The sequence below is a fragment of the Symphalangus syndactylus genome, chromosome 13 (genome assembly GCF_028878055.3).
Source record: "Symphalangus syndactylus isolate Jambi chromosome 13, NHGRI_mSymSyn1-v2.1_pri, whole genome shotgun sequence".
Classification (NCBI taxonomy): domain Eukaryota; kingdom Metazoa; phylum Chordata; class Mammalia; order Primates; family Hylobatidae; genus Symphalangus; species Symphalangus syndactylus.
In genome coordinates this window covers 41,038,788-41,051,854 of record NC_072435.2, presented here as the reverse complement: position 1 = coordinate 41,051,854, position 13,067 = coordinate 41,038,788, and the positions used below count along the sequence as shown (strand labels likewise).

The following is a 13,067-nucleotide window of genomic DNA, read 5'->3' as shown; positions in this document are numbered from 1 at the left end:
GGGACTGGAAGCTACTATGTTAAGTGAAATAAGCCAAGCACAGAAAGAAAATACTACTTGTTCTCATTCATATGAAGGAGCTAAAGAAGTTGACCTCATGGAGACAGAGAATAGAATTGTAGATACAAGAGATATAGAAATTTGAAAGAAGAGGGGGAAATTGAGGTGGAAGTTTCATTGCAGATACCCTGAGTGTATGATTGAGAAGAGATTGGAGTCAGGAGAGAATCCAAGGTACCTGGGAGGGGCCGCATGAAATGATGTACAAGAAGAAACGCCAGCATTCTTTTCAGTGGCAGACAGGACTGTCTCCACATGTGCAGGAAAAACAACCAACTTCTTCACATGTACAGAAAAAACAACCAACTTTTCTTCTTCCAGTCACCCTATGATACTTTTTAGATTTTTCTATATGTGAGCCATTCTCCTATGGAGGTCTTCCAATTTGTCAAGACTTTATGTGTCTGTGTGTGTGTGTGTGTGTCTGTGTCTGTGTGTGTGTGTGTGTGTGTAGCCCCATCAAAAAAATAAGAATGTACAATAACTGCTTATTAGAAAGTACACGTGAGATATAACTGATTTTGATCCCCATGTAGATCTTGTATACATATGACAGGTTACTAATATTATAAAATTTATTGGAATAGTATAGCAAGTTATGGATTACGATCAATTGCAATTAACAGAACATCAAATGAAAATCGTGACTCTTAATTTGCTAAGTGATACACAATATAAAAAGCTGTAAATTGTGACCTCCAAACCATAAGATGGGTTGGGAGTGAGGGGTGGAATAAAAATGTTTAGATATGTGGTCTACATTATCAGCAAACTACAGATCCAACAAAGTGTTAATATGCAGAATTACGTCCAGAATATCCTGAATCCAAGATGTGAAATCAATCAATGTGTCCATCAATGAATGAATGCATTTTAAAATATTATATAATTCATTATGTATGACACACACACACACACAATAGAATACTATTCAGCCATAAACAAGAAGGAAATTCTGTCATTTGAGACAACATGGATGAGTCTGGAGAACATTACGTTATGTGAAATAAGACAGTCACAGAAAGACAAATACCATGTGATCTCACTCATATGAAATTGAAACAAGTCGATCTCACAGAATTATTGAGCAGAATGGTGGTTACCAGAGGCTGGGGCAGTTGCAGCGTGAGGAGTGGGGAGATGTTTGTCCAAGGCTACACAATTGTAGTTAGGAAGAATACATTCAAGAGATCTATTGTACAGCAAGGTAACTATATTTAATCATGACATATTGTATTCTTGAAAAATGTTGGCCGGATCACGAGGTTGAGAAATCGAGACCACCCTGGCCAACATGGTAAAACCCCATCTCTACTAAAAATACAAAAATTAGCCGGGTGTGGTGGTGGGTGCCTGTAATCCCAGCTACTCGGGAGGCTGAGTCAAGGAGAATCACTTGAACCCTGGAGGTGGAGGTTGCGGTGAGCCAAGATCGTGCCACTGTACCCCCGCCTGGCGACAGAGCTAGACTCCGTCTCAAAAAAAAAAAAAAAGAAAAAGAAGAAAGAAAAAGAAAAATGCCGAGGGTGGATATAAAAGAATCTCCCTACAAATTTGATAGCTACATGAGATAATGCATATATTAATTAGCTAGATCTAACCATTCCACAATGTATATATACTTCAAAGCATCATGTTGGACACGATAAATATAGACAATTGTATCTGTCCATTTAAATAAATAAATACTTTAAAAAATAAAAATTTTTTTTAAAAAATTAATGAGATCACCTTTATAAGGTGCTAATCTAAGGGTAACTTGCATGAAAATATGTAAATATATCTCTTACAATTATCAAATGTTTTATAAATGAAGGATTAAATGACAGCTCTTAACCTGTGTTCCTATCACACATCAATGCTTTGGAGACTCAAGGGGCTTAGTCAAGAAAGATTCCTCAGCTTAAACTTCGGAGGAAACTTTCCCTCAGGGTTGGAGTGAAGTGATGGAAGGTTAGACCTTTGGAAGGCAGACAAATCCATGGAGAAGGAATAATAAAGACTCGATTCACCTGATGTTTAATCTGGTGTCTTGGGAACTGAGTATGCAAGAAAACAATTTCTTTCCATGAAGAGCAATGTCCCACAGGGACTTAATGTGATCAGGGGTTGAATGACAAAAGGAAACGTCTCCAATGATCAGGCATACGAAGCTGTAAATTTCTCCCCCGCAGGTGTCCCTCAGCATATGCAACCTTCGGCTGGATGGGACATCCTTGTTTCTTTTGGAGTCTATATCTGCTGGCTCAGGGGTACTGATTCTTTCCTTTCTCCTACTGTCTTGTCTTGGGACACAGTCTCAGTCTCCACCATTAACCATCCAGGGAGGAATCTGCACTTCTAGACCGAGACCTTCATTTCAGAAAACCCAACAAGGTGAGTCCAGTAGGTACTGTAGGAAAGGATCAGGGAGATTGCAAGCTGTGAACACAGACCTGAGATCTCGAAAGAGCCGATCCTGGCTACACCAGAGCGAAGAGGCTGCTGTGGGTATTTGCTTGGTGAACGAATGGATTCATATCTTTATTTATGGTGCTAAGAAGAGAAGCGCATGTTGAACTCAGCAATGGAGAGTGGTAGTTGACAATCAAGTAAGGGTAATAAAAGCCCAATTAGAAGAGAAAATGTGGGGGCTAAAGTAATTCCAGTGAAAGCAGAATATCTGCCCAAGAATCACGGCAGTTAAATGGGAAAGAGAAGTAGGGTATTAGCTATGGGGGTTACGAATGGAAGTGAGGGCATTTTTTTTTTTAAGACAGAGTCTCACTCTGTCGCCCAGGCTGGAGTGCAGTGGTGCAGTCTCGGCTCACTGCAACCTCTGCCTCCCGGGTTCAAGCAATTCTCCTGCCTCAGCCTTCCAAGTAGCTGGGATTACAGGTGCGTGCCACCACGCCCAGCTAAATTTTGTATTTTTAGTAGAGACGGGGTTTCACCATGTTGGCCAGGATGATCTCAATCTCTTGACCTCGTGATCCACCCACCTCGGCCTCCCAAAATGCTGGGATTACGGGCATGAGCCACCTGGCCCGGCCAATTTTTCATTTTTAAGAAGGGCATATTTGGCCGGGCGCGATGGCTCACACCTGTAATCTCAGCACTTTGGGAGGCTGAGGCCGGCGGATCACAAGGTCAGGAAATCGAGACCATCCTGGCTAACACAGTGAAACCCTGTATTTACTAAAAATACAAAAAAAAGTAGCCCGGCATGGTGGCAGGTGCCTGTAGTCCCAGCTACTCGGGAGGCTGAGGCAGGAGAATGGTGTGAACCCGCCAGGCGGAGCTTGCAGTGAGCCGAGATTGCGCCACTGCACTCCAGCCTGGGCGACAGAGCGAGACTCCATCTCAAATAAATAAATAAATAAATAAATAAAAATAGAAGGGCATATTTGAGTTTGTTTCCATATTGATGAGAAAGATCCAGACCAATAAATTTTTTCCAACTAGTACCTGGCAACAGCAGTTTATGAAACACACAGTTTTCAGCTGCTTTTCTCATGCTAGGTATTCAAATGAATTAAAAATTTATTTAAGAGTTGAAAACTGGTATATTAATGGCCTTTACTTTGCAATTTTTCCTTACTAGTAAGACTGGCTACATCTGTGTTTGTTAGACATTTATCACTCTATTGGAAATTGCCTATGAAAATTATTGGCTTTTGTATGATGGGTTCAAAGTGATTTTATTCGTGTTTTTTATTGCATTCTTTAACATATAAGCATTGGAGTTTTTGCCAATTTTGGCATTCGTCATTTAGTTCTTTTATGTAAGTTATTACATAAAGAATGTTCTTATATGTGCTTTTTTTAAAGCTGTTTTATGTTCTTTTATGTAAGTTTCAATGTATTTGAGAGGATTTGTAGCCAAATCCATCCATCGGTCATATTGTGTCCCTCTAATTGCCTTATAAATGTAGAAAGTTCTTCTGCATCTTTTGGCTAAATACATCACCTTCTATATATAAATTTCCAACTACTTTTCACATCTCTGTCATTCCTTATTGTGCCTTTTAGCTTTTTGTATTCAATCCATATCTAGAAGTTGCATCACCTTTATATCTTATAAACAGATTTGAATCCTTATATCTAAAGGTCACATTTATCTGTCATAAACATGTTTGAATCCTTACATCTTTATATAAGATCAAATTATAACCTTAGATACTACTTCCTTTTCACTTTTTTTTTTTTTTTTTTTGAGATGGAGTCTCGCTCTGTGCCCAGGCTGGAGCACAGCGCAATCTCAGCTCACTGCAACCTCCACCTCCCGGGTTCAAGTAACTCTCCTGCATTAGCCTCCCTAGTAGCTGGGATTACAGGCACCAACCACCACGCCCAGATAATTTTAAAAGGCTTCCTGTCACATTCTTTAGTTTCCATGACTGGTAGTTTAATCTTAAGTTTGTAACCCATTTTGATGTTATTAAATTATTACTATTTTATACGATTATATTAAAATTTTTTCAGATTTTCATTCTATGTTGCTTTAGACAGTTGTTTTGAAACCACTGTGCTTAACCTAATTGCATTTTAACTGTCATTCCTTGTTGTATAAGTTCGTTTCTTTTAAAACTTCTCTTTCTATATTATGCACACTTTTGTATTCACACAACACTTATGCAAATGCATAGACAGAATCCTATGCAGATCACAAATATGCTATATTTTAGTGCAGTTGTTTTTAGCTTGTCTTCTCCTTTCCTTTCCTATCTTATAAATGCTATAAAAACATTTTGGATTTTTTTTTTCTTTAAGATGGGGTCTTGTTCTTGTCGTCCAGGCTGGAGTGCAATGGTGCGATCTCGGCTCACTGCAACCTATGCCTCCTGGGTTGAAGCAATTCTCCTGCCTCAGCCTCCCGAAGTAGCTGGGATTACAGGTGCGTGCCACCATGCCAGGCTAATTTTGGTATTTTTAGTAGAGACGGGGTTTCACCATGTTGGTCAGGCTGGCCTGGACTCCTAACCTCATGATCCACTCGCCTCAGCCTCCTACATTTTGGAATTTTTATGTTAAAATTGTCGTTCTCACTTGAGTGGGTGGCATGATTTTGTCCCCCAGGGGACATTGAGCAATGACATATTTGGCTTTCACCCTGTAAAAGGTCAGTAGACAAGAGGGACAGACCCCACCACAATAAATAATCTGGCTGAGAATTTAAGTAGCGCTGAGATTGAGAAACCGAGTGAATGAATATCTATCTGTATTTTTAGTATTTATAGCTGTATCCAGGTGTATCACTTCACATTTATGCCAGCAAAATTAGGGAGTTTCTCTTTTCTCCCTGTTTATAAGTTCCAACCCTATTCAATGTGGTAGCTCCTTAAGTTTTTCCCAGGCTGATGCGTGTGACAGAGATTTCTTGTAGCCTTAAACTATTGCCTGGTTTAAGCAAAATTCATATATATCATCACCATTTTCACTTGCCTATTTTTTTTTTTTTTTTTGAGATGGAGTCTTGCTCTGTTGCCCAGGCTGGAGTCCAGGGGCACGATCTCGGCTCACCACAGCCTCCGCCTTCCAGGTTCAAGCAATCCTCCTGCCTCAGCCTCCCCAGTAGCTGGGATTGCAGGCATCCACCACCACGCCCAGCTAATTTTTGTATTTTTAGTAGAGACAGGGTGCCACCGTGTTGGTCAGGCTGGTCTCGAACTCCTGACCTCAGGTGATCTGCCCACCTCAGCCTCCCAAAGTGCTGGGATTACAGGCGTGAGCCACCATGCCTGGCCTCCATTCCTTTCTAATATTGAGACTAGGGATGAGAAGAGCAGAGGAGTAACACAGCCCTAGGAGGCCACGATGTGATGCACATGTGTATACATTGTGTGTGTGTGTGTGTGTGCACCTCTAGGGCAAGAGGAATTTTCAGAGGAAAAGAACCTGGAACCAGCCAGGCGCGGTGGCTCACGCCTGTAATCCCAGCACTTTGGGAGACCGAGGTGGGCAGATCACGAGGTCAGGAGATCGAGACCATCCTGGCTAACACGGTGAAACCCCATCTCTACTAAAAATACAAAAAATGAGCCAGGCGTGGTGGCGGGCGCCTGTAGTCCCAGCTACTCAGGAGGCTGAGGCAGGAAAATGGCACGAACCCGGGAGGTGCAGCTTGCAGTGAGCCGAGATTGCACCATTGCACTGCAGCCTGGGCGACAGAGCGAGACTCCATCTCAAAAAAAAAAAAAAAAAAAAAAAAAAGAATCTGGGACCTATATTCCAAAAGGCAACTCGTAATTAAAAGACCAAAACTTAGCCAGGAGCGGTGGCTCACGCCTGTAATCCCAGCACTTTGGGAGGCCAAGTTGGGCAGATCCTCTGAGGTCAGAAGTTCAAGACCAGCCTGACCAACATGGCGAAACCCTATCTCTACTAAAAATACAAAAATTAGCCACGTGTGGTAGCAGGCGCCTGTAATCCCAGCTACTCAGGAGGCTTGAGGCAGGAGAATCACTTGAGCCCAGGAGGCAGAGGTTGCAGTGAACCGAGATCACGCCACTGCACTCCAGCCTGGGTGACAGAGTGAGACTCCATCTCAAAAAAAAAAAAAAAACAAAAAAAACAGAACTCAAGGCAGCAGTGAAAAACAAAGAGGAGATGCACTTCAAATAATGGGACAGCTTTGCAACCAAATTACTAAAGTGCAAATGCAACAACATCGGGACAGAGGAACTCCTTGTGTCATCAAATTTCAGCATTTAGGAGGCCACCTCATTCCTCATCATCCTCTGACACTGTCTCCCATCCCTCTCTTCTTGCTCATTCTCCTGCTACACTGGCTTCCTTGTTAGCCTTGAACATCTGCCAGAAGCACATTCCTCAGCATCTTTCACTGATCTTTCCTTCTGCCTGGCACACACTTCTGCGGGGAACATGGTCAGTCCGACCCTGTCTTCTGTTCCATTGTCACCTTGTCTGCTGGTCTTACAGGAAAACAAAGTAAAAACTAACACCTCATCCATGTTTTCCCTTTTGCCTTCTTTCTTTTCTTTGTAGGAGGTGTCATGACCTGATGTAGCATAGGATCTGTTGTCACCTGACATAGTATAAGATCTATCATCATCTGACATAGTATGTGGTATTTTACAAATTTACTTGTATTATTTCTCTGTGTTTAGAGCATAGGGACTTCTGGGGTTTTTTAAATTATTCTTTTAAGTGCTGGGATACATGTGCAGAACGTGCAGGTTGGCTACATAGGTACACATGTGCCATGGTGGTTTGCTGCACCCATCCACCCGCCATCTAGGTTTGAAGCCCCACATGCATTAGGTGTTTGTTCTAATGCTCTCCCTCCCTTGTCCCGTACCCCCGACAGTCCCCAGCGTGTGATGTTCCCCTCCCTGTGTCCATGTGTTCTCATTGTTCGACTCCCACTTATAAGTGAAAACATGCAGTGTTTGGTTTTCTGTTCCATTCTCAGCAAACTAGCACAGGGACTTCTGTTATATCACCACTCACTCACTGTCTAGACAGCGTCTGGAACATGTCAAAATTCAAATGCATGAAAGATTTTTCTCCCTAAACTTGTACAGTAGATGCCCTCAAAGAAAGGCCGAGAGTGGGAAGGAATTCAGAGATGGCAAGGGGATCCCCTAATGGGGACCAGATTCACAAACAATATAGAAATTAACTTCTTGTAGAATAGAGGCTGGGGGAAGGGGAGTGGGGAAAGTTAGAAAGATGTTGGCCAATAGGCACAAAATTCCAGTTAGACATGAGGAATAACTTCAAGAGACGTATTGCACAGCATAGTGACAACAGTTCATGGTGATACACTGTATTCTCAAAAGACTAGACTAAGAGGGTGAATGTTAAGTGTTCTCCTCACAAAAGTGATGACAAGGTGAGGTCATGTAGATGCTAATTAGCTAGATTTCGCCATTCCACATTGTATTTATACTTCAACACATCATGTTTTAAGTTCTTTGAGAAATCACCAAACAGCTTTCCACAGCAGCTGAACTAATTACATTCCCACCAGCAGCGTATAAGTGTTCCCTTTTCTCCACAACCTCAGCAGTGTGTTATTTTTTGACTTTTCAATTATAGCCATTCTGACTGGTGTAAGACGGTATCTTACTGCGGTTTTAGTCTGCATCTCTGTCATGAGTAGGGATGTTGAGCATTTTTTAATATGCTTGTTGGCCGCATGTATGTCTTTTCCTGAAGTGTCTGCTCATGTACTTTGCCCACTTTTTAATGGGGTTGTTTGTTTTTTGCTTGTTAATTTGTTTAAGTTTCATACAGATTCTGATATTAGACCCTTGGCAATTTCTCAAAGAACTTAAAACAGAACAACCATTTGACCTACCAATCCCATTACTAGATATATACCCAAAGAAATATAAATTGTTCTACCATAAAGACACATCCGGCCGGGCGCGGTGGCTCAAGCTTGTAATCCCAGCACTTTGGGAGGCCGAGGCAGGCGAATCACGAGGTCAGGAGATCGAGACCACGGTGAAACCCCGTCTCTACTAAAAATACAAAAAAATTAGCTGGGCGTGGTGGCGGGCGCCTGTAGTCCCAGCTACTCGGAGAGGCTGAGGCAGGAGAATGGCATGAACCTGGGAGGCGGAGCTTGCAGTGAGCCGAGATTGCATCACTGCACTCCAGCCTGGGCGACAGAGCGAGACTCCATCTCAAAAAAAAAAAAAAAAAAAAAAAAAAAAAAAAAAAAAAAAAAAAGACACATCCCCACACATATTCATCACAGCACTATTCACAATTATAAAGACATAGAATCAACCTAGACGACCATCAACAGTAGACTGGATAAAGAAAATGTGGTACATATATACTATGGAACACTACGAAGCCATAATAAAGAACAAGATAATGTCCTTTGCAGCAACATGGATGTAGCTAAAAGCCATTATTCTAAGCAAACTAATGCAGGAACAAGAAACCAAATACCATATGTTCTAATAAGTGGGAGCTAAACATTGAGTACACATGAACACAAAGAACAGAATAGTCCAGGAGCAATGGCTCATGCCTGTAATCCCAGCACTTTGGGAGGCTGAGGCAGGCAGATCACCTGAGGTCAGGAGTTCAAGACCAGCCTAGCCAACATGGCAAAACTCTGTCTTTACTAAAAATACAAAAATTAGATGGGCGTGGTGGTGCCTACCTGTAATCCCAGCTACTCGGGAGGTTGAGGCACAGGATTTGCTTGAAAAAGGAGACAGAGGTTGCAATGAGTTAAGACTGCACCACTGCACTCCAGCTTGGGTGACAGAGCGAGACCGCATCTCAAAAAAGAAAACGAGAGAATAGATGCTGGGACCTATTTGAGGGTGGAAGGTGGGAGGAGAGTAAAGATCGAACACCTATTACGTACTATGCTTATTACTGGGTATTGAAATAACCTATACACTAAACCCCCATGACATGTTACCTGTTTAACAAACCTGCATATGTAACCCTGAAACTAAATAAAACTTTTAAAAACACATTATGTTATATGTGATAAATACATATAATTTTATCTGTCAACTTTTTAAGAAGAAGATATTAATTTCTTGACTGTGGAATATAAATGATAACATCTCTGATAGTTTTGGAATGCATGTTTGTTTCATGTTCTCTTTCTTTCTCTCTGGTAGTCACGTCACAAGATGAAATCATGGAACAATACAATAATTTTAGAATTCCTTCTCCTGGGAATTTCAGAGGAGCCAGAATCGCAGCCCTTCCTCTTTGGGCTGTTCCTGTCCATGTACCTGGTCACCGTGCTTGGGAACGTGCTCATCATCCTGGCCACAGTCTCAGACTCCCACCTCCACACCCCCATGTACTTCTTCCTCTCCAACCTGTCCTTCGTAGACATCTGTTTTGTCTCTACCACTGTCCCGAAGATGCTGGTGAACATCCAGACACACAACAAAGTCATCACCTATGCAGGCTGCATCACCCAGATGTGCTTTTTCTTACTCTTTGTAGGATTGGATAACTTCCTTCTGACCGTGATGGCCTATGACCGGTTTGTGGCTATCTGTCACCCTCTGCACTACATGGTCATTATGAACCCTCAACTCTGTGGACTGCTGGCTCTGGCTTCCTGGATCATGGGTGTTCTGAATTCCGTGTTACAAAGCTTAATGGTGTTGCCACTGCCCTTTTGTACACACATGGAAATCCCTCATTTTTTCTGTGAAATTAATCAGGTGGTCCACCTTGCCTGTTCTGACACCTTTCTTAATGACATGGCGATGTATTTGTCATCTGTGCTGCTGGGCGGTGCTCCCCTCACTGGGATCCTTTACTCTTACTCTCAGATAGTTTCCTCCATACGTGCAATCTCATCAGCTCAGGGGAAGTACAAGGCATTTTCCACCTGTGCCTCTCACCTCTCAGTTGTCTCCTTATTTTATGGTACACGCTTAGGGGTGTATCTTAGTTCTGCTGCAACCCACAACTCACACACAGGTGCTGCAGCCTCAGTGATGTACACTGTGGTCACCCCCATGCTGAACCCCTTCATCTACAGTCTGAGGAATAAAGACATAAAGGGGGCTATGAAAAGATTCTTCAGAGGGAAGCAATAGAAAGGCTATTTTTCAAGAAAGGTCTGTGACTTCAGAGCTCTAAGCCCCAGAGCCAGAAATGGTGATTTGTTAATAAGATGGTGGAAGGAGGACTTGCCCCTTCCATTTATTTCCTGGAGTTTAAATTTCTTTGTTCCTCAACTACTTTATAGAGTTTACACTACTCTTCTTAGAGTCAGATATGACCTTAAATATGACAGAATACAATTTTCAATCACACATTAAATAACTATGGAATCTTTGCTTTCATTGAGGTACATCTACTCACTGAAGTAGAGGAGCCTGGTGTCCACGTGTCACTAGGTTTGTTCATCTGAGTGAAGGATTGAGTGTCATGGTCTATGTAATGTCCTTGCATCACTCTGCTACTTCTGCCTAATGTTTTCCAGTGCTACCTACAAATATGACTCCTTCCATTGTCCTAACTTACATCTCTTCCTTAAAATGTCATAAGCATCAAAGTGTTGATAGGTGAACAATATATGTGTTTACTTTATCTTCAGTTGTTTTCTCTCTTTTATACTCTAAACACTCTTCAACTCTCATGATCAAAGCATGACTCACACAAGAGCTCGAATTTCTACCCAGTGTTGTCTCTGGGAATAGAGACTTGTGATTGAAGGTCACAGTTCTTTTCTTCAAAAACATATGTGTTGTTCCATGAAAGGACTATATATGCAAAGCAGTTCCCAAGTGCAGAAGGATCTGAGAAGCCAAAGGACAAGGCAGACAAGCCAGTTTGTTGGTTACGGTAATTTACCAGGGAAACTTACAGACAGAAGCATGGTCTTAGGTGGCCGCCAGACGAGTGGATCTCCACACCTCCACCACCCAGACCCGGGGCTTGTATCTTGGAGGAAACATTATATGTGCTCTGGAAGGAATGTGTAAGCAGTTACAGGCATCACAGCCTATAATGTATGGAAGAACACCAAGGGTTGTTTTGGAGGAAAGGCAAAAATTACAGTGAACACATATTTCTGTAAAAAGAGTAATCCATCAACTAGATATTTTTGGAGGCTTTTCTGGACTCAGGGTTACTCAAAAGTAACCTGGTGGATTAGCATGTGAAAAAAAGTCAGTATTTTCCCAACATATTTACTTTCAACCTCTCCTAGCTACCTGAAGATAATCTCATAGGCAGTCTCATTTTAATACAGTTACTTGAAATAAATATGAATAACCAGGTAATCATGAATGTTTCCTTCAAATAACAGAACAAAGGTCCAGAACCAAGAAACGTCAGATTATTCTGAATCTCTTTAGTTCTGTTTGCATTGATTATTGTATCAGTAAGCTACTACTGCATAACAAGTCATCCTAATAGTAAATGGTTTAATGTCATGCTTTTTTTTAATCACATAGGAGGCAATGTTGGAGAAGTTTTAACTTTGGGGATTTGGGACATATGAATTTTGGAAGAGACCAAAATATTCTGTACATAGGGCTATCCAAATCAAGTTCTTGAACTTTGGACAGCAAGGACAATTTGAGAGAGGAAGCTCAAGAAAAGTGATGGAATCTCTTTTTTTTTTTTTTTTTTTTTTTGAGAGGGAATCTTACTGTGTCGCCCAGGCTGGAGTGCAGTGGTGCAATCTCGGCTCACTGCAAGCTCCGCCTCCTGGGTTCACGCCATTCTCCTGCCTCAGCATCCCCGGTAGCTGGGATGACAGGCACCCGCCACCACGCCCGGCTAATTTTTTTCGTATTTTTAGTAGAGACGGGGATTCACCATGTTAGCCAGGGTGGTCTCGATCTCCTGACCTCATGATCCGCCCACCTCAGCCTCCCAAAGTGTTGGGATTACAGGCGTGAGCCACCATGCCCAGCCAAGTGATGTAATCTCTTACAGCTTCTTCTCAGGCATTGGACATTTCAGGATTATTCACATTTAGCTGAAGTCACATGTCCAAGTTCAATGTCAACTACTGAAGAGCTATGCTCTCCTTACAGTTGAGGCACCCTTAAGACCCAGAGTCAATAGTGGTGATTTACAGTCCTCCTACAGAGAATAGAGGAGTTAATAAACAATTGTAAAAAAAAATTATCTGAGAAAGAAACAGACATGCAAGAACTTCATACTTCTGTTGGCAGCAAACATTTGTGAATTACGTGCTGTGGAATTGGAACAAAAAGGATGAGAAAACTTATAGAAATAATGTGATGCAACAAGAAATAACAGCTTTGCGAATATTCCCAAGAGCAGAACAAGTAAAGTGGATTGAAAGAGTCTAAAAATTCTTGCTGTGGTTATTTGGAGTCAGCATTAGAGAGTCTGAGGCAGGCCCAGGCGCGGTGGCTCACACTTATAATCCCAGCACTTTGGGAGGCTAAGGCAGGCGGATCACCTGAGATCAGGAGTTCGAGACCAGCCTAGCCAACATAGTGAAACCCTGTCTCTACTAAAAATACAAAAAATTAGCCGGGCGTGGTGGCACAAGCCTGTAATCCCAGTTACTTGGG

The 13,067-nt window shown here is 42.0% G+C and overlaps 1 protein-coding gene across 1 annotated transcript; it reads left to right on the top strand.

Moving 5' to 3' along the window:
* The first annotated feature begins 2,013 nt into the window (after positions 1-2,013).
* On the top strand, positions 2,014-11,089 carry LOC129459182 (olfactory receptor 7A10). The gene is made up of 2 exons (XM_055235567.1): positions 2,014-2,436; positions 9,663-11,089. Exon 2 carries the CDS (start codon positions 9,675-9,677, stop codon positions 10,602-10,604), a length of 930 nt encoding a protein of 309 aa, XP_055091542.1. The 5' UTR covers positions 2,014-2,436; positions 9,663-9,674; the 3' UTR covers positions 10,605-11,089.
* The last annotated feature ends 1,978 nt before the right edge of the window (positions 11,090-13,067 follow it).